The sequence below is a fragment of the Lynx rufus genome, unplaced genomic scaffold (genome assembly GCF_022079265.1).
Source record: "Lynx rufus isolate CCGP_SWC_20201006 ecotype Redwood Valley unplaced genomic scaffold, mLynRuf1.p SCAF_14, whole genome shotgun sequence".
NCBI classification, from domain to species: domain Eukaryota; kingdom Metazoa; phylum Chordata; class Mammalia; order Carnivora; family Felidae; genus Lynx; species Lynx rufus.
Window position 1 is genome coordinate 5,546,308 of NW_025814828.1, and position 25,912 is coordinate 5,572,219.

The 25,912-nt window shown below is 43.1% G+C and overlaps 1 protein-coding gene across 1 annotated transcript in view; it reads right to left on the reverse strand.

Annotated features, from left to right (window-relative positions):
- Window positions 1-25,912, reverse strand: part of ANOS1 (anosmin 1) — a 187,257-nt gene that overhangs the window by 66,119 nt on the left and 95,226 nt on the right. The window contains exon 3 of the mRNA XM_047075872.1: window positions 8,419-8,481. Coding sequence (XP_046931828.1) covers window positions 8,419-8,481 — 63 coding nt within the window. The remainder of the gene's footprint in view (window positions 1-8,418; window positions 8,482-25,912) is intronic.

The following is a 25,912-nucleotide window of genomic DNA, read 5'->3' on the forward strand; positions in this document are numbered from 1 at the left end:
GAGCCCGGCGCAGGCCTCGAACTCACTAACCGCGAGATCATGACCTGAGCCGAAGTCGGTCGCTTAACTGACTGAGCCACCCAGGCGCCCCAAGAGATATTTTTAAACTACTAATTTAAAAAAGTGTTAACCTGGAATTCTATACCTATACCTTTCATGTGACGATGGAAACAAACCAGCAACTAAAATTCTGCATTTTTAGTGATAAAAAAAAACTAGGGGTTTCCCCTGTTAAAAACCATTCTTTGTTGGTTTCTTTTCAGTCCTTACCAGCAATTCGCATCTGCTCTGTCTACAGAATATCACAGAAGAAAACACAAAAGACTTCAGACAATCAGCGCGCAACTCCGAGTGAGCCCTTGACAGGGCACCCCAGTATCCAAGTGGGACACGCGCATTCTCCTGCGTAGGAAAAGAACCTGCTTCCACGGGCTCAGCTCAGTGCCGCCTAATGGAAATGCAGACTCTGGGTGCCCACAGAATGCACCTCCCGAATCAGAACTAGCACGTCTAAAAGATGCCCAGGTGATCTGTGTGCACAAGGGAGTGTGAAAGGCGCCGTTCTGGGCCATTCCCGAAGCTGCAGGAGGCATCTGCAGATGTGAGTGTCTCTCCATGTCCTCCCTGGCTTCTCATTCCAGAACCCTGGGCTTTTTACCCAGAGCACCTGCAACCTCACACCCCTGACAAGACTCAATTCCCCCAGCATACGAACGTACTCAAGTCTTCCCAAAGGAAAGGTACACAAAAATCACGTCCTTAAACTGAAGGTTCCCGGCCACAGCCCCTCCCCTCCCCTCCTCCCACACAGACGCTCTTAACAAATGGACACAGACAGTTGTGTGGATTTGGTCGACATTTCCTCCTGTACTTTTTATTCTACAGCCCAGAGTTCTACAGATGGACGACCACGGCTCCACAGAAACCCTCTGACAGGGTTCTAGTCACCTCATGATGACGAAATCCCTTTTAAGTCTGTACCTTACTGACCTATCGCAGAATTCACAAGTATTAACCGTGCCCTTTGGAGTGGCTAATGGCTAATCTTTATTCAATGTTTCTCATGTTCAGACCCTGGTTAAATGTTTTACATGCATCTTTCATTTTTTACTCAAATTTGATGCTCTTGCAGTTTCCATGCTATATTCCCTTAACGCTTCCCACCTGCCTCGTCCCTCTTTCCAGGTGAGCTGGGTCTTTAAATCACTCAGAATAATTGCCAGTCTCCACTTCTTGTAAAATTTCAAAACTCATCAATTCTCCTCCAAGAGAACCGCATATCATTCTGTATTCCCCAGCGTCATACAAAAATTCAGTGAAAACTGGGTGCCTGTGTGGCTTAGTTGGTTGAATGTCCATCCGACAGCTCCTGATTTCGGCTCTGGCCATGATCACGTGGTTTGTGAATGTGAACCCCGTGTTGGGCTCTGTGCTGACGGCACAGAGCCTGCCTCACATTCTCTCTCTCCCTCTCTCTGCCCCTTACCCAGCTGCACTCTGTCTCAATATAAATAATCTTAAAAAAAATTCAATGAAAACTGAGCACCTGAGTGGCTCAGGGCTGTGTGCTGAGTGTGGAATCTGCTTAAGATTCTCCCTCCACCCCCACCCCCGCCTCTGCTCCTCCTGCAACGTGCATGCGTACTCTCTCTCCTTCTCTCTCTCAAATAAATAAATAAATAAAAATAAAAATTCAATGAAAATTTTTTTCATTTCAATTTTTTTTAAGTGGGGGTGAAACAGCCTACATTCCATGGAGAATGTGTCTCATCAAGCCAATAAACTACTGAAAAACCCTAAAAAGTCACTCAATATTATTCATTTTCTCATTTTGCAGGACTATAAAATGTGACATAATGAGGACAGCTTCTGTTATAAGAGGACCGGTAGGGACTCCTGGGTGGCTCAGTCAGGTGAACATCCAACTTCTGCTCAGGTCATGATCTCACGGTTCATGGGTTTGAGGCCCATGTCGGGCTCTGTGCTGACAGCTCAGAACCTGCTTGGGATCTTCTCTCTCCCTCTCTGTCTGCCCGTCCCCTGCTGGTTGCTCTCTCTCAAAAATAAATAACCATTAAAAATAAAAGAGGTCCGGGGCACCTGGGTGGCTCAGTTGCTTGAGTGTCTGACTTTGGTTCAGGTCGTGATTTCACGGTTTGTGAGTTCCAGCCCTGTATCGGGCTCTGTGCTGACAGCTCAGAGCCTGGAGTCTGCTTTGGATTCTGTGTCTCCCTCTCTCTCTGCCACTCCCCTGCTCATGCTGTCTCTCAAAACTTAATAAATGTTAATATTTTTTTTTGAAGAATTAAAAAAAAGAGAGAGAGGACTGGTAGAGGCAGCCTCACAAGAACTGTAAAACGCCATAAGCATGCCTAGCCATGTTTCGGTCCCAGGACACCTGCAATTCCTAAGGTGAAAGGAAAACTGGGACAGAGTCTGCACTTTCCCCACTGCCCAGAGATCACAGTCCAGAAATATAAGTATCACCTTGAAAGGTAAATGTTTATCATTCGTAAAAATAAGAGGTAAACGTTTATCATTCGTAAAAATAAAATTTTACTATTTGTAAAGTAAGAAAAATTAGCACTTTGTGAACATGTGCTATTCACCGGTTACCCCAGCCTCCACTGCCTCTCTCACCTACCACTCCCGGCCACGCAGATTTCACTAAGGACAGTGAAGCTTTCAGAAGAAAACTTCCACAAATCCCACACTGACACCCACCAACGTAGCTGAGCTCATTGTCGTATCCTGAGAACACACACACCTTGGCATACGATAACATGTTCTTGCCCACCATTCATCAGCATCCTTCAGTAGCCCTAACTCTTGCACAGATGTTCCCGAACAGGAGAAGGCACTGCTTCCATTCCCGAATGCGTGCATTTACCCAGCACCCGAGATTTTAAGACGCACAGCTGGGTTTTGGAGCATTGGAAGGGTAACATGTTTGAGTGCAAGAGACCCTCTGTAGGAGCGTGATGAATCTTCACAGCTTTAGTTTCTGACATGTCTTTTCAGTAGTATTGCAACATTCTATGGCCCAGTGCACCCAAAGTAGTAAGGGGCCTTCTTCTTCCCCCTGTTCCTTGACGTACCCTTACTTCACTAGGATTTTGCATCATCAAAACTCCCTTCTGGTTTAAGCATGTTCAAGCGATAGATGGTGGGGCCAACAACTTTCCATGAGAAACAGGCTCTACTTTATTTCCTGGTGGGAGAAGGACAACTTTATCCTCTACTCTGTTCGCTGGAACACAGCAGAGTGAGGAGCAGGTGCTGGGGGCAGAGCACAATGGACCAGAGATGGACCACCACCTGATTCCAGATCTTGTTCCTCTACCGACTAAACATGGAATCAATCTTGGGCAAATAAAACCATTTTCCTCCTTGTGCATCAGTTCTGTTGACCATCAAGTTCACCTGGTAAAATTCAGACACAACTTCCAAGAATGGTTATGAAAATCAAATATAATAAGCTTGGAAAACATTCTGAAAGGCAAAAAACACAAAGAAATGAACCAATAATCCTATCTCTGGTTGAGGGCAAACCTCCTTCCTATTCCTATTTTCACACTGACGAGAACTGGATCTATCAGAATCCAGGTTGGTCTGAGAACTGCTTTACTACAGACCCTGGCTCCCTCTCTCACTGGCATATCGCTGATGCAGATTAGGCCTCAATTCTCTGTGACCCTAATGCACACTTCAAACTGCCAGTGTTGAGGTCCCAGTGAGTTCATACCAGGATGTGAAATCACAAATGTCAGATTTAAAGACGAGAAGCGTGTCCTCCAGCAAGGAGGTCACTGAAACTACCATGTGTCACGCTTCACCAAAGCTCAGACAACATCAATTGTAATGGACATAATTATTTTATGCCATTATGAAAGAAAAAGAATCCTTAATAATTTAGACTCCTACAATTGTAAGAAAGAAACATTTAAATGTGAAGAAATATGCATTTCATGATCAGGAAGAAAAATGGTTTAAAAATTATTTTTTAAAGTTTGAAAAATAATAAGATAGAGGTAATAATTCATAAACTAAAACAATGTAGCAGGACCTTTCTATGTATCTGTCATGACCCAACATGCTCCAAAAAAATGACACAGGGAAAATTATCCCATGTGATCCATAGAAGCAATCCTAAAAGATGCTTGCTCTAACACATTTAACCTCTTCATTTAAAGAAAAGCTTTTTGAACTCTGACAGAAGCCCGAAAAGTAGCAAAAAGTAGAATTGTATAGAAAATCAAATGAGAAGCTCAAGAGATCAGTATGTGAAGAAGCCACAAACCAATTCTAGGTGTATTAACATGCCTCCAAAAGTCTCTTGCATGTAGGAAAATTTATTTTAGGACTAAAATACCAAGAACAATCATGCTTTGTTTAGAAACGGGTGCTGGTGACACAGATTAGGAAGTAACAACATTCTGAATAGTTGGGCAGGTTTTGTGATATAGTTAGGACCGTTGCTCTTTTTTCTTGAGGCAGTTTGAAAACTTTTTCTGTCAAGGGCCACACAGGAAATAGTCCCAGCTTCATGGACCACTCAGCTCTCCTGCCGTAACACGGGAGCTGCCCCAGACAGTCTATACACAACCCGATGTGGCCACGCTCCTATAATACTTTCCTTATAAAAACGGGAGGCAGCCCAGTTTTGCTCCGGGGACCATGGTTTGCAAACCTGTGCCTTAGAAGACAAATAAAGTTGAGATTGTCTTACAAATAAACACATTGGGTCAAACATATCTAACAGTTTAGCTCTTCCACCTGTAGAAGAATCTAGAGTCCTTCTGGGTCTCAACGTTTAGGAAAGTTTAAGGTCATGAAAATAGGGAGCCTGTATGCACTCTTAGTAAGTCGCTGATAACCGAGAGGAAGGCAGCATTGTGTCAGGTGTGCCTCAGTGAGTGAGTGAGTAGTGAGTGAGTAGTGAGGTCTGCCTCAGTGAGCGAGTGAGTAGCCTCCAAAATGCCACAACAGGGGTCAGTCCATCAGGATTCAGTCTACCTCAACATAACAGTCAGCCATACTGCAAAAGAGAAAGGAAACATATACAGAGCTGTACAAGTGACCAACGGAACTGAAATCGAACAGTGAGGCTCGAGTTATTTGGCTGTCAGGATGAGGCGCGCCCACAGAGGGCTCACATTAACCGGTCCCTACCTTTCCCGCCTCTTGAGTTTCAATTAACCTCTCCTGCCAGACTAGGAATCACCATTTGTACAGGAGTCCCATTTTAACAAACTGCATTTGGTTCAGAAGGCCTCATGATTGCTTCAGAGGGAACGGTTATTACAGAAGCGTGCTGTCACATTAGGAGTTTCCAGGGACAGAGGTTTCAGATGACCTTCAGTTCTATCTTCCTTCTCGGATATCGGAAGTAACAGTGTCAACCCAGAGTCACGGATAGTAGGGGGTAATGTGTTTATGAAGCAAACAGCGTGCTACATCTTGTTCCCCAAGATCCTACAACAGCATATTTTAACTCCTGTGGATGTATGGTTTATGCGAAGCACAAAATACAAAATATAAGTAGGTGTGTGTGTTAGGGAACATACAAGACACTGCCTCAGCTCATGACCTTTATTTTATTCCTGATGACTCTGCTCTGTTCTATGCTTCAAGGGGCCTGAACCATTTCAGTTTATTTGCTTCTTGGAGTAGATACACCTTAGAGTGAGCCCCACAGAGTCACAACCTCTCCTGATGTCTGCATGTGTGAGTGTGTGTGTGTGTGTGTGTGTGTGTGTGTGTGTGTGTGTTTGGGGGTGAAGGGCTGCTGACTCGCTTCTAACCAGTAGAATACAGAAAAGTGGAATGGATGTCACTCCTGAGAATATGCTGTGTTATATGAGACTTGGTTTCAGCAGACTGGAGATCAGGCTTCTCCTGCTGGAGAAGAGCCACGTTGTGACCTGCCTGGGGCGGGGGGGCACACGTGAGGGACCTGTAGGCTACTTGCAAGTGCTAAGAGTGGACCCCGGCCAAGAGCCATTGAGAAAACGGGACCTCAGTCCTCTAACCATAAGGAAATGGATTCTGCCAACAAGTGCAATGAGCCTGTTAGCAGAGTGTTAGCAGAAGCAGTCGAGCCCCCACACAGGAATGGAACGCGGCGAACACCGTGGTTACAGCCTTTGTGGGGCCCGGAGGCAAAGAATGCATTTGAGTCGTGTCCAAACTCCTGACCCACAGAAACTGTGAGATAATATATGGGTGTTGTTTTAAGCCACTAAGCTTGGGGGTAATTTGTTAGGTACCAGTAGATAACTAATAAGAGATACATTAAATTGAATGCCAGGTCAGCATATGTTTTCCGGAGAAGTCTGGCCTGAATCCCTGAAGAAGCCAAAATGTTTTGGGAAAACGGATGGGTAATATGTCAGCTCCCTTGATGGAGGACAGAAACCATGATTTACGCTACTCTGGAGCATCTCCACCATCCAGAAAAGGGCTGGCGACAAAGACATATGAAGCTTCTTCGTCCATCCGATGTGACACTACATCATTAGCTTCGCTGTGAGTGTCCTTACAGAGCAATTGGCTAAAAAAACTTTGCGTATCTGACAATTGGATGTATTATTCAGGCATTTTCATGTTTGCGATTACAAAATGCTTCCAAAGACTTAGTCGACAGCAATCCCCGGGTCTGAAGTGCTTCTGGCAACACAGACGTCAGTCCGTAAGAGTTTGCAAACCGCCAATATTCCAAGCAGTCACAAAATGCGGAGTACGACTTTTGGAGCAAAACCAAAGCGAGATTAGGAAGACCTCATATTGATCATGTTCGTAATTAAGAAACTTCCATTCCGCTTTTCCCAAACAACGCCGAACGCTCTCCTGGGAGAACCCAATTACACCACCACCCTTCATAGTTGTCCGAGGCATGCCCAGCCCCAGCTGCATCTGGACACAGGGAAAAGTGTCAGACTTGGTCTTTCTACCTAGAGTTGGGGAGCCATCCGACTTGATGAGCCCCAGCCTCCCAGTGCTTCTGCACATGACTCTCATGGACTTGCTATGTGCCTTCTCTTATCTCCACGATTACCAGAAAGGCCAAGGATATCAGGGGACTGTGGAGATACTTTATCCCCCATAAAATTGATGGAGGTCTTATTAGCCCAACTCCACATTCATATTCTCGGAATAGAATCTGCACGCCATCCAAGGGGACACACAGGCAACGGGACCATACGAACACCTCACGCGGGGGAAGGCTGGACCGCTAGGTCTCTCTGGAGGAGCTCAGAAGAGCTCCCTATCAGCCTCCAGTTCCGTTCAGAGAAGCCCGGTAACATCATGTCACTCTGATGCTATGGGGCGTGTCTTCTGGTTGGCTCCCCACAGCTCCCTACAGAGCTTCTTGGATTGCCACAGTAGACTCCCCAACCACTGCTCTGCACAGGCCTTGTGGACTTCCCCCATTCTCCTTTCTTCAAGAGGCCACCATGCACTCAGCCCGACTCCCACTCCTCCTGGCTATGTCTGAGCACATCCTAGGCTGGGTCAGACCCCAGACCCCTGGTTTGCTCTGGAGGAGACAGCCCAGTAGAGCAGCTGTCCCCTCTGGAGCATGACTGATGAGTTTAGACAGGAACTTTCCAGGACAATAACACCCTTCATGACCTACCTGAGAGCACAGGGCAAGTAAGATACCTCCCATACAGTTAAAAGTAGCTGAGCCTTCTGCCCAGGATAGGGGGTGAACAATGACATGGAAATGTTGAGCACCACACTACATATAAAATGGGTGTCTTCTCCCACCACCAGGTAAACTTCAACATCATGCTGACAGTTACTTGCAGAATAGCCCATGAGGGCAGCCTTAGTTTATACCTTTAAGAAGGTTCTAGTCTCCTGGGGCACCTGGGGGGCTCAGTCAGTTAAGCATCCGACTTCAGCTCAGGTCATGGTCTTACAGTTCATGGGTTAGAGCCCCACATTGGGCTCCGTGTTGACAATTCAAAGCCTGGAGCCTGCTTTGGATGTTGTGTCTCCCTCTCTCTCTGCCCCTCCCCTGCTTCCATTCTGTCTCTGTCTCTCTCAAAAATAAACATTTGAAAAAAAATTCTTTTAAAAAGGCTCTAGTCTCGAAGCATATGTAGTAAAAGCTATTCTTGTGTGTCTGATTAACCAATAATGGAAGCAGGGGGTCGCTAGGTTTTAAGAAATCTCAATAATGTTTTTCTTTTTTACATGAACATACACACACACACACACACACACACACACGGAAACACACACAGACACACGCACACGGAAACACACACAGAAACACACACACATCGCCGAAGTAAACTGATCTCCCCGACCTGCAGAAGAACACAGGTGCCCTTCCACACCAGTGATCCCCGCGGAGATTTACACTGCGTGTTACGGTTCCCCTGATGGACACGGGCGCAGTCTTACCTCGCAGAGGCTGTGGCACTGCTCCTTCTGTAGGTCCCAGGTGTCCTTGCACGGCTCCAGACACTGGGAGAGAGCAAAAAGAAAAGTCAATAAATAAACGGACAGGAACAAGGCCAAAGGAAGAAGCCCCGCGCGCCTCACTTTTCCATGTCTGCTCGTTTGCTTTGTTTAGCAAAGCCAGCTCCTCAGTGGATCACATCAACGTTGTATGAGCAGGGCCATCCCTACAGAACAGGAACCAACACAACCGGAGAAAAGTTGCCCCGTCTGCAGGTGCCATGTAGGGAAGGTAGTGGTGCCCACCACCAGGCAGAACACCATTTAGATGACAAGTATTTGTATTCAGTAAGAAAGGTTCTCTAGGGGCTCCTGCCTGGCTTGGGTCAGTGGGGCGCACAGCTCTTGATCTCGGGGCTGTGAGTCTGAGTCCCACGTTGGACGGAGACATCCCTTAAAAACGAAGTCTTTAAAAAAAAAGGACAGAAGAAATGTTTTCTACAGGTTGTTGTCACAGATGAATTTTGTTTTTTCATAAACTCTACCATGGACTTGTTTTCAACCGGCAACATGGGCCTGTTTTCTCTATTTCTTTTTTTAAATTTTTTTTAATGTTTATTTATTTTTGAGACAGAGACAGACAGAGCATGAACAGGGGAGGGGTAGAGAGAGAGGGAGACACAGAATCCGAAACAGGCTCCAGGCTCTGAGCAGTCAGCACAGAGCCCGATGCGGGGCTCGAACTCACGGATTGGGAGATCATGACCTGAGCCGAAGTCGGACGCTTAACCGACCGAGCCACCCAGGCGCCCCTTTTTTCTCTATTTCTATATATTCTCCCGCAGGTGACTGGGTGAAGTTTCAGTGTGTTACATATATGTAATAGGTACTTGTTAACTAACGCCTTCAGCTCAATGGGTCTACCAGTATGAACACGTATCCAATTACTCTGCCAAAATGCATTGAATACACTGTAACATAAAGACTTATGAAATAAATATAAAGAATATATAAATTCAACCTAAAAATATTAAAAAACTATTCAGAATACAGAATAAAGCCTGAATATATGTATAAAATCTGTCACCATATATATATTTAAACACATCAGAGGTGATGGCTAGGCTCCACTGTTCAATAACAGCCATCATAATAAATATTAATAATAATAATGTACAGCACGTATAATAGTATATATTATATATAAAATGTATGCATATTTATATAAGTAACAATAAAGATTATGGGATAAAGTATATATACATGTATAATATAGTTTACTACTATATATAACACTAGTATAATATATAAGTTATAGTACTATATATATTACATGTATACTACATACTTTATATATACTATACCATGGATCTATGTATCTATACGCATGCACACACACACACACACACACACATTTATGTATACTGCAGCACTATATATACACTACATATACCACATAAAATACAGTACTATAAATAATATATAATACTATATACACTCTATATAACATATAGTAATACATAAGAGATAACACCCAGTCCTCATGGTTGAAATTAAAATGTTACATTAACACAGTGGAGATTTGATTCTCAACTTTATGTTTTTTTTTTTTAAATTTTTTTTTTTTTCAATGTTTATTTATTTTTGGGACAGAGAGAGACAGAGCATGAACGGGGGAGGGGCAGAGAGAGAGGGAGACACAGAATCGGAAACAGGCTCCAGGCTCTGAGCCATCAGCCCAGAGCCCGACGCGGGGCTCGAACTCACGGACCGCGAGATCGTGACCTGGCTGAAGTCGGACGCTTAACCGACTGCGCCACCCAGGCGCCCCTCAACTTTATGTTTTAAAGCAAGTTTTAATTAGTAAAAATTAACAGCCTAGGTGGCTTAGTTAGTTGAGTGTCTGACTCTTGATTTCGGCTCAGGTCACGATCTCAGGGGCTAGAGATTAAGCCCCGCAGTGGGCTCTGTGCTGGGCATTGCGCCTGCTTGGGATTCTCTATCTCTCCCTGTCCCTCTGCCCTTCCACTGGCTCACACATTCACACATGTTCTCTAACTCTCAAAAAAATTAACAGTTATGTAGCTAAATGTCAGTCATCTAAATACCCAGGCACCCATAAGGTCCTTATTATTTTATCTATGATCGTTATTTCATTATTGACAAAGTTTTCAATTGAGGTCAAAATTCTCAGTTAAATTCCAGATATGCATACTCTAGAACTCAGGATACATACTGAAAGTGTTTTTTCACTGTCCTTGGTAGTCACCTCCCCCTCTGTTTTTAAAATAAAGATCTAGTTTGGCGGCACCTGGGTGGTTCAGTCCGATAAGCGTCCGCCTCTTGATTTAGGCGCAGGTCATGATCTCAGGGTTCATGAGTTTGAGCCCCACATCGAGCTCGGTGCTGACCACACACAGCCTCCACAGATCCTCTGTCCCCGTCTCTCCCTGCCCCTCACCCACTTGCTCTCTGTCACTCTCTATCAAAAATAAACAACTTATAAATAAATAAATAAATAAATAAATAAATAAATAAATAATAAATAAATAAAGTTAGACCGTAAGACTCTATGGTGACACTTAATTTTCAGGTATCCATTGTCTTTTTCTTTTCATCAAAAAATATATATACATATGAAAACAAAGTGCTGTCCATGTGTCAACTATCAGTCTGTCATGATAAAACTGGCTGATAACATGAACTTCATCTTGTAGTTTATCAGAAATGCAAATTCAGGGGCGCCTGGGTGGCGCAGTCGGTTAAGCGTCCGACTTCAGCCAGGTCACGATCTCGCGCTCCGTGAGTTCGAGCCCCGCATCAGGCTCTGGGCTGATGGCTCGGAGCCTGGAGCCTGTTTCCGATTCTGTGTCTCCCTCTCTCTCTGCCCCTCCCCCGTTCATGCTCTGTCTCTCTCTGTCCCAAAAATAAATAAAAAACGTTGAAAAAAAAATTTAAAAAAAAAGAAAAAAAAAAAAAGAGTATCCTGACTTGGAGACATTTCCTAGGGAAGTGACAACATGAAGGCTTAGGGCTGGGAATAGGCAGAATTTTCCTTTTAGCTTCGTTTTAATGTATGCCTTTCTTTTGTGTGTCCATGACAAATCAGACACCTCCATTCCCCAGCAAATTTCTTTTTTAAAAAAATATTTATTTATTAATTTATTTAGAGAGAGAGAGCATGGGAGCAGGGGAGGGGGAGAGAGAGAGAATCCCGAGCAGGCTCCATGCTGTCAGCACAGAGCCCGATGCAGAACTTGATCTCAGGAACCATGAGATTGTGACCTGAGCTGATATCAAGACTTGGACGGGGCGCCTGGGTGGCGCAGTCGGTTAAGCGTCCGACTTCAGCCAGGTCACGATCTCGCGGTCCGTGAGTTCGAGCCCCGCGTCAGGCTCTGGGCTGATGGCTCGGAGCCTGGAGCCTGTTTCCGATTCTGTGTCTCCCTCTCTCTCTGCCCCTCCCCCGTTCATGCTCTGTCTCTCTCTGTCCCAAAAATAAATAAACGTTGAAAAGAAATGCAAATTCACAGCCACTGCCCCTAGGCTTAGAGTCAGAATCTCTGGGATGGGGACCCAGAAATCCCTTGTAACAAATTCTTCCGGAAATTCTGAAGTTTACTAAACTTTAAAAAGAACTGCCTTATTGTGGTACACCTTTCTCAAGAGATACCTGTATCAAATCAGCACATTGTGGGGCGCCTGGGTGGCTCAGTTGGTTGAGCGTCCGACTTCGGCCCAGGTCATGATCTCGCAGTTTGTGAGTTCGAGCCCCACATTGGTCTCTGTGCTGACAGCTCAGAGCCTGGAGCCTACTTCAAATTCTATGTCTCCCCCTCTCTCTACCCCTCCCCTGCTCACGCTCTGTGTCTGTCACTCAATAATAAATAAACGTTAAAAAAAGTTAAAAAGAAATCAGCACATTGTACAACTTAAACTTCTACAACACTGTGAATCAAATCTCAATAAAGCTAGGGGAGCAAAAAGAACGGCTACAGGATTCGATGGAAAAAAAGAGTTCACAATGTCTCTTGTTTTGTTTTTTAAGAAAAACCTATTTCTTGTAAGAATATTTTATATTCTTTAGTGTTGCATAGGAACAATTCATTTTTCAGTTATCTCAGTCTTAATTTTTTTTACTTTATTTTTTTTAACGTTTATTTATTATTAAGAGACAGAGAGACACAGAGCATGAGCAGGGGAGGGGTAGAGAGAGGGGGAGACATAGAATCTGAAGTAGGCTCCAGGCTCTGAGCTGTCAGCACAGAGCCCAACGTGGGGCTCAAACTCACAAACTGCGAGATCATGACCTGGGCTGAAGTTGGTCGCTTAAGCAACTGAGCCACCCAGGCGCCCCTAATTTTTTATTTATTTTAGAGAGACAGACCCTGCAAGCATGGGGGTTGAGGCAGAGAGAGAGGGAGACAGAGACAATCCCAAGCAGGCTCCACACACAGAGTCTGGCATGAGGCTCCACCCCACGGCCCTGGGATCACGACCTGAACCAAAATCAAGAGTCGGACACTCAACGGACTGCGCCCGTATTTTATTTTTTAAAACTTGAGCTCTTTCATGATACTTCTCTAAGGCCTGCACGAATTTGTCCCCAGTTCACCGGTGTTCACCCCTCCCAAGCATATTAAAGCAAATCACAGGTTTTGCCAATATAACAGTTCTAAAAGAACACCGGTTTCTAACAGCAATGAAATTGTTTAAAAACTTGTCTACCCAACATATTTTACGAGTTCCTTAAAGAGTCCGTCTTGTTTCCTGAAGGTAAGTCCACTTCCTTATCCTCAGAGCTCTCTGTATGTTTTTAGGCATTGATTCCTAGCCACAAAGTTTAGTAGTCATTTACTAAGTATATCTAGACCTAATTCCTTCTCAAGACCATTTGGGGATAATAAATGGCACTCTTGAGGATACCTTGAGATTTTGTTCAGTTGGAGACATGCCCCATCATGTTTGAGGACCACTGCTGAGGTCTAGGGATTTTTCAGAAAGACAAGTTCAGCTATATTTACAAATGAAGTCTTTGTCACTTCATTCAGGAAACATAGAACATCCGTTCCACGTAAAACTGCTCAATGCAATGTGGCTAACAATGTCTCAAAATTACGTCATTCTAACTTTGGATCATTACCAAACATGTAAATTGTGAAAACACAATACTACATACGTGCTTAGCTGCATTGTCACAACTACAGACATCAGTGCATTAAAAAGTTTCAATCCTTGGGGCGCCTGGGTGGCTCAGGCGGCTGAGTGTCCGACTTCGGCTCAGGTCATGATCTCACAGTCCATGGGTTCAAGCCCCGCGTCGGGCTCTGTGCTGACAGCTGGGAGCCTGGGGTCTGTTTCAGATTCTGTGTCTCCCTCCCTCTCTCTGCCCCCTCCCCCCACTCATACTCTGTCTCTCTCACTCTCAAAAATAAACAAACATTTAAAAAAAGTGTTTTTAAGTTTCAATCCTTTGAGACCTCCGCAATTCCACATAATCCAATTCCTGACAGACTGTGGAACAAATACCTTACACGAAAGAAATATCATTTCCAAACACAGGCCTACTTGTGAAATGCTAATGGAAGCAATACATAACGCACTTGTCTTGTTAATCTGAAATCTATCTGCCAAGTGCAGCACCAGTATGTGCAATTCATTTAAAGTTCTATTTTAATTGCAGGCTTTGTCTTATTTCCAATAACCAGTAGTCATCAGTGTCTAAAGATATATCACGAAATGTTATTAATGCCAACCAACATTTTCTTTTAATAATCCTCTGTGAAAACTATCTGACAAGAAAAGCCTGGATATAGAAATCAGAGTAAATCTTTGCAGGATACATCTGCCAAAGCTCTATTTCTTTAGAGTGCTCTCAGCCAGGTAGAATGATTGCAATAAAAGCCAGAGAGGGGGAGAACAAAAGCCCAACCATTTCTCGCACACTTCAAGTAAGAAAAAGCATCCTGTTTCTCCAGATTAAAAAAAAAAAAAAAGGTTTGTCAAAGAAGGCAGACTGAAATCTCATTTCCATTAGAAAAAGGTTACTACAAGCAGACAAAGATTGCTTTGGAATTTACTACATATCACAACTATAAGTGCCCTGATCAAATGACAAAAAACAACAACAAGTTACTATTTTAGCAAGTGTTTTAAGCTTTCACACTTTAGGATGATCAACTCCATGAAATTATTCCTTCCCACGTTACTGCTTCACGCAAAGAAAGAAAAACTTCAAAATTCAGAGAAAATTTTTAAAAAATCAGCTGACAGAGCTAATCACATAGATCATCACCTGGAATTTAGGCATCAATTATTTTTCACTTCATCGAGAAAGACACAGTTACAATATCACTTCCTTAGGTGATAATTCTGTATTACATTTATATTTTGACATACAGTAATACAAAACCTGTACATACGATCTTCTACTAAAATGTAAGCACTGAGCACTGAAACCTTGGGACATTTACTACAAGATTCTTTCTTCATGTACAGTACCAGCTCAATAAACATCTGTTAAGCAAACTTATTGATGAGTTAAAATGTTTTTATAAGCAGTTCCTGGAGCTGAGACACTCAAAGATGCCCAGGGACCAAGCAGATAATGAGTGAGAGTGAAGGAGGAATAAGTTACGATTAATGGGAGTGCCAAAAAGAATCGTAAAGTGGAGAGCTCGCCCAATGACTAGGACACAGTGCTGTTCACTGCCTTCTAGTTCTCGGCCAGAGCTGCCCAGCATGCGAAACTTCAGAGATGCCAGGATACTTACTCTATGTAAACCTTTACGACTTCTAAATGTATTGCACAGCGCTGTGTAGGTAATTTTATTGCTATTTACTTACAGCATAAAATATTAGATACATTATTTTAATTGCTCTAAGTAAGTGGTTTTGAAATGGGAGTAATTTTGTCCTTCCAGGGAACGTTTAGTGATATACGTAGATAGTTTTGTTTGTAACAAGTGAGGACAAGTAACAACTGCTTCCAGCAAGCAGAGGCCAGGGATGCTGCTTAAACATCATACAACACACAGGATAGTACCCACCTCACCACCCCCCACAAAGTGATAAAAAAAAAAATTAGCTCCAAATTCAATAGTGCTGAGGTTGAGAAATTTCTTAAAAAAAAAAAAAAAAAAAAAAAAGCAATGGAAATGCAGTGGATTCGTCGTAATAACAGTTGATCCTGAGAAACAAGTGGCCCAGGATAGAGGAGCAAAGGTTAACTCAGAACTGTCACCTCTAATTATGCCACAATTCTACATGTTTTGGTCACATCCATCCTTCTAAGACATGGTTTTGATAATGTGAGTTCTCTGACAAAATTAGACAGTAATTATCCAATTAAGCCCCAAATATATAGATTTACATACAGAACATCTGGTCAACCAGCAAATCCTACCTAACCAACTTCTTCAGCCTCCTATGACCTGCTTTGCCATGAAGCCGGTCTCTTTTCTATTCCCCAAAAGCAAGACCCCTCAACTTCCACTGAGTTACTATATTTCTTCCTTAAAGAGAGTCTATTCTGTCCTTGTCCACTCTGACCAACAGCTCTTTCAAACCACCTGCTTTTGACCACTGCTACATACACAGCACACATGGATTCCCCGTCTGCAACTCAAGCATTCCCCAAGACCTCTCACATTTTATTTTTCAGTTTTTCATGGAGGCTATGAGTTGTACTAAAGTCACACTATCTCCAATTGACTATAAACTCTTCAGGAGGGCTGTGTCTGCTGGCCGTGTACAAGCGTTGTTCGCAAGGCATGTGGGACTGAGCGCACAAACACCAGAACAGATTCTCAGGAACATCCCGTGCACCACAGAAATGTAGCCAGCACAGAACGGGGGCCCAGAAAGCCTGGGTGTGAGCCCCATCTCTGCCATGTGTCTAACCTACAGCTGTGGGAAAATCACATATTCGGTCTCCACGTGCTAACTCCACCAGGAGAGTACAGTTGCTCCTATTGTCCGAAATTTTACTGAACGTCAAAGAGCGCCAGAACCCTTTACGGATTTATAAAGCACTTCTGAAATTATTTGTTTAGTGGCACCTCATCACAACAGGTCTGTGGAGGTACATACAATGAGGTACTATTATTCGTAGATTTTACAGAGAGGAAACTGCAGTTTAGAGAGGTTGAGTAAAGAAAGGAAGTGACTGTGGTGGAAACTTCCGGAACTGGAAGCCGGACCCCTGCTCTGGCACACTCAAAGGAATGTTACTTCCATTAGAGAACACTGTGCTGTTCACGCCACCTGCTACAAATGCTTCACAGGATGATGTATGTGAAAGGGATTTGGAAACTGAAAAGTACTTCACAAATCTGTAAGATTACGGAATTACTATGATCTCGGAAAGGATTCAGCTCCAAAATGCCCTAGGTGTTACAAATTCCAAGGTACTTATGAAATCATAACCAATAAGACTCAGTATTTCATACCACAGACGAAGGGACCCAACTCCCACGAGCCAAAGTAGTAACAGAGAGGGAAGTTATTGCTACTGCTTTGGTGAACCTCCATCTGGACAGGTTAGCACAAATTTCCATACCTTACATTTAACCAAACACTTCCATAAAAAGAAATTATATTAACTTATATACATTACCAGCAAAGGAAGTTATATTACCTAACTAGCAATTACAATAAATTCTGAAGCACAAAAGGTTGGTATAAAATTCAAATTTTCACACATGTCCAATAATCAAGGAACAGAACCCATCATTACATTACATTAAATAAATAGAACCCATGGTTAAAACAAAGCAGCCAGCATTCTGTACAATCCAACCCGGTCAAATTAACATCTGCTAAATCAACAAACAAGGATTAGTGTTTCCTATATGCAATGTATTCATCTAGTCTCCAAGATGAAGGAAAATGTGTCAGCCATTCTGCCCTAAAGCAGTATATAATTTGCATGGAAGAAAAGCATGTAAATAAGTCTAAAGCAACGAAGCATAAAATAACCAAGAGAAGAATGTGCCAGAAGACAGTAAAGAAGTGATATGTATTTCCATATGGGAAAATTGGAGAGAACTTCATAGAATTGAGGACTCATGAATTAACTTAGAAGGAAGAGCAGGACTTGAGCGATTTTAGCAGATCTGGGGCATGGATGATAGATGTGGGGGGATATGGTGCAGGAGAGCTAACAGAGGAGAAGGCGTGGCAAAACACAAGGCTAGCAGCATGGCCCTTGGAATTCAGTGAGAAGCCACTAACTCTCCTAGAACAGACAGGTGCGTGCCTCACTTTGTGTTTAAGACAACTTGAGTATTGGTGCAATACAGCGACTTATAAAATATATATATTTGGTCCTTCAGATGACCAAAACATATTTGCCAGATATATTTAATCTTCGTCCACAGTTCCTGCAAATGCTTCAAAGCCATAAAGGTGAATGGGTGTCTTGTTATTAATGAAGGTGACTTTAGGAACCCCCACCCCCACCACCACACCAAAGGGCAGGGGCTGATTGACAGGAGGACCAATCACTTGATCAGAAGGTTGGAAGTTTCAGTCCCACCTTCTGACTTCTGGGGAGGGGAGAGGGGCTGGAGACTGAATCAGCTAACACTTAGTTGATCATGGCTATGCAATGGAGCCTTCATGAAAACAAAATAGGACTGGGGCACCTGGCTGGCTCAGTTGGAAGAATACACGAATCTGGATGTTAGGGTCCTAAGTCCAAGCCATGTTTGGTGTCGAGGTTACTTAAAATGAATACATAAGTAAATAAACTTAAAAAAAAAAAAACTACACACACACAAGAGGTCTGGTTTTTTTTTTTATTTTAATCCTTTCCAGATACCTTTCACGTTTGGGCAAGCAGAACACTTCCATGTGTCACAGAGCTCGGCCCCAAGCTCCATAAAAACAGAAGCTGCTTTGTTGGGGACCCTATCCTATGTATCTCTTCACCTGCCTGTTGATTCATATCCTGTATCTTTTTGTTTGCTTGTTTTATTTATTTACTTTGAGAGAGAGAGAGAGCGCATGTGCATGGGAGGGGCAGAATGAGAGAGAGAGAGAGAGAGAGAGAGAGAGAGAGAGAGAGAGAGAGAGATATGATCCTAAATTGGCTTCATGCTGTCACCACAGAGCCTAACTCAGGGCTCTATCTCCCAAACCACGAGATCATGACCTGAGCTGAGATCAAGGGTCTGACACTTAACCGAATGAGCCACCCAGGTGCCCCCCCTGTATCATATATTTAATAAACTGGTTAATGTAAGTGCTTCCCTGAGTTCTGTGAGCTGCTCTAGGAAATCAGTCAGCCCCTAAGAGGGAGTCATGAGCATCTCCAATCTATCGCCAGTCTGGATTTGGCAATGGCCAATGAAGCTGGAGGCAAGCTGGGCAGTCTCATAGGATCTGTGGGATCTGATGCCTCCCTGTCATGTCCGAATTGAGTTGAATTAATTCTCAGACATGCTGCTGGTGTCTGGGAATTGCTTGGTGCTGGGGCGGGGCGGGGGGCAACCCCTCACATTGGAATTGGGTCCAGGAGCCCTGAAAGAGCTGAAATAGGAGTTGGATTACAGAAGTGAGGTCTTGCAGCAAATGAAAGCAGAGCAGTTTTTGCAACGTCTTCCAAAGCTTCTGTCCACCATTTATAGCATTGATATGGCATCTGGATGGCACAGAACACTGGATACAAGGAAAAGGAGCGTGAACCCATGAAAGGCGATGTAGGGCTGCTCCAGACACACTTACAGGTTTGCCTTGAGATAGGCATGAGGGAGACATGAGAACAGGAAAACACCCCAACACTTCTAACCCCCATCTGAAAGGAAGCCATGGTGTCCATCAGATGGAGGATGTGGGAGAAAGAAACGTAGGGCAGGTGTTTAACAATTGAGGGGTTCACGTGAGGAGTTCAAGGTGTCCAGTGGATGTACACAAAGGAATGCCCAACAAGCTACTGGAATTGTGGACATGGAGTTTTGGAGAAAGGCTGAAGAAACGATGGGCATTTATAAGTTTCTCTGCTTTTCCTCTTACACCATTCATTCATTCGTACATTCCTTTCATAAATATTTCCAGAATTCATCTACCACAGTGTCACACTAGGTGATAGGTCTGCTAAATCTATGAACTACACACACAGGAAAAACTTCCTCCAAGTTTTCTAAGTCTACCAAGGGAAAGGGAAAGGGAAAGAAAGAGAAAGTGGAAGGAAGGAAGGAAGGAAGGAAGGAAGGAAGGAAGGAAGGAAGGAAGGGAAGGAAGAAAAGAGGGAAGATGTGTTTGTTTATAAGCAAATGTCCATGCTACATGTGAAAAAGGAAATACAGAAAATACGAAGATTAGAGTGTCAAGACTTTGGGGAGTTGGGATATTCAAGAGCTACAATGGCAACACTGAATACTTCAGCAAAAATGTTTTTCTCTCCCCTTTTTCTGTTTGTGAACAGGAGACTGGAACTCAGGGAGATATAAATGTTGGAACATGTTGGTGAAGAGAAGGAAGGGATGGATGGCTGAAGATGGAAGAGAAACGGGAAATAATCAATTGACCAAGGTCCCAGAGAATGTTTCAGGGGCTACAATATGGAAACACAGAATTCTAGAGAGCCAAGGAATCTCTGCTGGTCATCTATCCCAACCCTACATCCTCCAGATTCAGAAACTAAAATATCTTTGTAGAGACCATGGCTGGTGAGCAGGATTTCGGTCCACGGCTCTATGATCGGACACGGGTCCTTCAATTCCAACGTTCGGCTTAGAGAATGTAAGAATTTGGATGTAGGGGTACAAGACAGTGTTCAAGGGGTACAAGAATAGCCGTTCCAGTGAGAGTTTTCTAATACAGTGAGAAAGCGATCAGATGAAGGTGTCCTCCATAAGTGCAATTCTGCTGGTTGAGCTTCAGAGGTCTCAGAGGCAAGGGCACAGAAGTGGATCATTCCTGCCAGGTCTGCGGACAAGAGACAGACCATGGATCCTCAGAGTCAGATTAATCTGGAGGAGAACTCCTCATCTACCACATGCTACATGTTTTCTCCCCATTAGAGTTTTATTTTAACCTCTCTGAACCATACGTTTGCGACACAGAAGAGTACAAACATTTTTGCCAAAGAAGATCATGTTGAAATAAATTTTCTAAAGACAATCTTTTAAAATACCTACACAAAATAGGTGCTCGGTGAATCTGGTTCTGTTCCATATCTAAAGGACCAATGAAAACAATTTTAGTTCTTTCCTGTTTCCCTGATACCTACCTTTTTTCTTTTAATTGAAGAAGAAAATACAATTTCTTTTCATTCCTGTCTCTCAAGCATGTTCCAATAATTGTTTTAAAAGTGCCATTTTTTTTTCTTTTGCCAAAATTCCAACAGCTATGCTTGGGTGGGGTGGTATTATTCTTGTGTGTGGCCAGAAGGTGGGATCAAAAGGAAAAATCTGAGACTAGGGCACTGTGCATTTTGTAGCACATATGGTATGCTTTCATACACACACACACACACACAATTTCCGTTGGATAATAGGGAAGCAAGTAATAGTTTATATTTAATTTTTGTCTGCATTGTTGCCTGGAGAGAAGGAGTAAGTTTTGCATTCCACATACAAACACACACAAAAATCCAACTTTTCATTTCAGACAGGTATAGATTCATAGCATATAATAATGCTATCAAGAGAAGTTTCCAAAGACCATTTCTGTTTTCTAAATTAATGGCAGCAGTTTCTCTGGGAAACTGTAGATCTGGTTTTTAGATGAAGTGGGTTTTTTTTTTCAATATGTTTCCTAAAATATGTGCACCCGACTGCCTTTAGAAGTATTCATGGACTCCCTCCAGCTCTAAATTGGTATAGAAATTGTTACAATCCTGTGTGTCGAAAAGCGCACTAGGTCTTGCCCAAATAATGAAATCTTTTGCCAGACATCCTATGGAAGTACAGTTGAACCATCATCAGAGCCTAAACCACAGAGGATTAGCATGCCAACCCGGCACAACAACGTTACGCCTTAGACATCTGATGTCGCAAATCAACTTTCTTTGAAACGATCAAAGGATAATTCCTCTCCCACCATGTCTATCTACAAATCTGGGCTCCCTTTTATCACAACTATCTTTCACAATAAAGGGAACTCTGACATCAGAAGCTTTTTAGATTTCAGTGAAGGTGTTGAGAAACAAACAAACAGAAAACAATGGAAGTGGGGAAATGACATTAATCAAGGTAGAACCATTGTCTGCTTGTAGCTCTTTCTCACCTAAACTATGTCATTATGCATATCATTAACTCTCTGGAGGCAGACAGGTCACCGAATCCTGTTTCACTGAAGACCACACATGCTTTCTTAGCGTCCAGATATCCTGCCTGTTCTTCTGCTACGGAATTTTACCGCAGCACTGGAGTTTCAAATACTATTCACATGGCTATTTCTCACATCAAAAAGATACTCATTACAAAGAGAAAGTCACAACTTTACAGTGGAAAACACAGGCAGAGACTGCCTTCATGAAGTGACAAAGGTAACGTCTCCAGGAATGGGAGAGGCACAGCACCACCACGGGAAATATCAATCAAATCCACCATGAGGCTCCTTCTATGAAGCAACAAACCTCTAGTCTTAAAAAAAAAAACAAAACAAAAAACAAAAAAAAACAAAACAAAAAAAACACTAACATCATGAAAGACCAAGAAAGAGGAATGCTTCCAAACTAAAGGGGACTAAAGATGTGTAACAAGCAAATGCAAAACATAATGGGGGGCCAGATCCTGAATCAGACAAAACAATGCTATGAAGGACATTACTGGCACCACAGGAACATCTAAATGCAGACTATACATGGAATAGCATTACATCCAGGTTAATTTCCCTGAATTTGATAATTCCATAGTAAGACATGCGTCCTGAAGCACTGAGGAGTAAAAGAGTCATGAGGTCTGCAACGCGTTCTTAAATGGTTGAAAAAAAAGTAACAATTATGAGGGCATACATACATATAATTTTTTTATGTATACATAGAGACTAAGTGATGAGGCAAATATACCACACACACAAAAAGTTAACCACTGGCAAAGCTAGATTGGTGTCAGCAACTAAAACCAGGGCCCAAGAGTATCTGGGTGGCTCAGTAGGTTAAGCGTCTAACTCTTGATTTCGGCTTAGGTCATGCTCTCACAGTTTGTGGGTTCAAGCCCTGCATCGGGCTCTGCACTGACAGCACGAATCCTGCTTGGAATTCTCTCTCTCTCTCTCTCTCTCTCTGCCCCTGCCCTGGTCACACTCTCTCTCTCAAATATAAATAAACATTAAAAAGAAAAAAAAGAGACAGGGATGGAATCTGGCACACCATCTGTTTTGGTAAAGAAAATTTACTGGAACACAGCCACGCCCATTCACCCACATGCTATCTGTGGCTGCTTCTGTGCTACAATAGTTGACTAGTTGCGACAGAGACCGTATGTCCAAAAAGCCAAAAAAATTTACTCGTCTGTCATAGAAAGTTTGCTGTACCCTGATTTAGATAAAAGGTATGTGGAAATCCTTTGTACTATTCTCATAATTTTTCTGAGTTTTTAATAATCAAGCTAAACACTACAAGTACATAAAGTATCTTAAAATGACTTGAAACCTCAACATCACAAATTTTCTTCATCTGGCATCATTAAAAAGCTATTATGGGGGCGCCTGGGTGGCGCAGTCGGTTAAGCGTCCGACTTCAGCCAGGTCACGATCTCGCGGTGAGTTCGAGCCCCGCGTCAGGCTCTGGGCTGATGGCTCGGAGCCTGGAGCCTGTTTCCGATTCTGTGTCTCCCTCTCTCTCTGCCCCTCCCCCGTTCATGCTCTGTCTCTCTCTGTCCCAAAAAAAATAAATAAAAACGTTGAAAAAAAAATTTTTTTTTTAAAAAATAATAATAAAAAGCTATTATGGACATACATCTACTGCCAAAAGAGGGTCGAACATCATAAAGTGGGCATCCATGGGCTTATTTAAATAAGGAAGAGTGGAGATTTGCAGACAGACGCTTCAGGTCTGGAAGCCAAAACAACCACTCATCTTTCTCCAATGTTGACCCCCAGGCAATCAAAATAACCCAAAACCCTGTCCCAGCCATTAGTCGGGTCTTAGAGGCCGAATTAAGGAGAGCCATATTGAGCACCCAGAATCTCAAGGTTTCACGCAGTCGGATTTTGCGTAGCCTGGAATCACCAGTCACAGCATCCAGCAGGCTTAAACCGCCAGACCCCATCTCCTGAGTGAAAGCCAGAATTTAATCTGCACAGCATGCTTTTGACACCACAGAGCCCCCAGGTTAAAGAACTTCTCCTTGACATGCTTCAAGTTGAATGGAGATTAGGATTTCTATCACTTCATGCTACATTTAAAAGCTTATGCAAGTCTAGCGTTGATCCTTATCTCCGTATGTATTTTTTCTACACATTTTCTTAACAACACACAATTCCTAAGAAATCATGTAATTGGTAGTGTTGGAGAACCGTGTCAATCGTATTCCCAAGCTGGGTGGCCTCGAGTCCTTTCTCCCTGTGCTACTGACCTTATAAAACATTGCACACATCACAGGAGAAATTAGATTGTTACTTGTCCCCATGTTAAATCTCACAGAGACAATTTTCAATACCTTATATGTGCTGTGAGTTAATAAGATTGTTCCTATCAGCATTATATATGAATGGCATAGGTAGATACACACTGTCAGCTTATTATTATTTCTGAGAAATTAAATCTGTGTCTGAGAGGTGAGTGGGTTGTAGGAGGTTCTAAAAGACAACCTGAAAGCAAGTCCTTATTTGGACAAATCAGCAAGACTGTCAACACTAATCCGTTCCAGAGAGAAGCAGTCTGTAACATTGACAGCTTAATATCTTATCTGTGTGGCTTGGTTGTCTGACCTGTCAAGCTCAAGGAAGGCATGGCGTGCTCTTGAAAGGACCAGGGAACCGAAACTCACAAGGACTTCCATGCTTCCTGTCTGCCTTGCCAGATCAAATCACCCCAGCTTTGTCCACATGAAAGCGTCTCGAAGACATTAGTGCATCCCTCAACAAACCCATTCAACTTGGCCTTATGTGGTAGGTCTGCTCAAAATTAACAAGTGAGTCACAATATTCATAACGTTCCAGAAGCTGGAAGGAAAACACTGCCCTAGAGGGTATATATTAGTTATGGGCGGGAAGCCCTATTTATATAGAACATATTTGACCTTTAGTCCAAACTCAGAACTCACACAATCTCATTTAGATATGTGATTTTGTTCTTCCTTTGCTCCCAAAAGACTGATATTGAGTTTCTGGTGTCCAATAGAATGCCATTATAATAAGATAACAATTGAAGCTACTTGTGAACCCTTTCACAACTAGCAGCAAGTGCGAACTCGGTAAGTGTGGATCACAGCTAAGGTTTTGTTTAAGGCTCCTACTCTTTCAGGGGAGCTTGGGTGGCTCAGTCGGTGAAGCGTCCGACTTCGGCTCAGGTCATGATCTCGCAGTCCGTGAGTTTGAGCCCCACGTCGGGCTCTGTGCTGACAAGTCAGAGCCTGGAGCTTGTTTCGGATTCTGTGTCTCAGTCTCTCTCTCTGCTCCTCCCCCGCTGACACACTGTCTGTCCATCTGTCAGTCTCTCTCTCTCTCTCTCAGAAATAAACATTAAAATTTTTTTTTTTTTTTAAAAAGGCTCCTAGTCTTTCAGGAGATTTTGCAGAGCCTAGAATCCTTTCTTTATACTGTGGGCAATGCAGACATGTGTTCCCAATGGTACTTTCCTTCGTAACTCCCTTGACCTGAAACACATAATCAAGAACCCAACCACAGGGGTGCCTGGGTGGCTCAGTCGGTTAAGTGTCCAGCTCCTGATTCTGGCTCACGTCATAATCTCACAGTTTGTGAGATCAAGCCCTGAGTCGGGCTCAGTGCTGGCAGCATGGAGCCTGCTTTGGAGTCTCTCTCTCTTCCTCTCTCGCAGCCATTCCCCCTGCTCTCTTTCAAAATGAATGAATAAACTTAAAAAAAAAATGTAAGAACTCAAACATAGCAGTCTCATTTTGTTGTTTTGTGTTTAAGTCAGCTAATTCAACACTGTTTAGTGAACTCAATGTTTACTCTGGACTCCTTTACCCCCTCATTCATCTGCTGAACAAAAAATCAGCCATAGAAGGCTACCGAGTGCTTGAAATGTGGCCCATGTGACTAATAACCAAATATTTAATCTCACTTCATTTTAATTCATTTAAATCCAGAGAGCCATATGTGGCCAGTGGCCACCATATTGGAGATGACAAACTGAGTATTAGAAAAGTACAAACCTGTGCATTCAACATCCAGTACACTCTCTTTTTAGTGGGAGAGGAAATAAAAACCACGTTTCCCAGATGACCTTGATACTAAGATTGTGGATCAATTAGGCTGTGCTAATTAACATACTTACACAGCACTTGGGGACAGAAATGAAGCAGAAGGTAGTTTCTTGCCTGTCCCCTGTTCACTATTTCTACTGTCACCCTCATCTTCC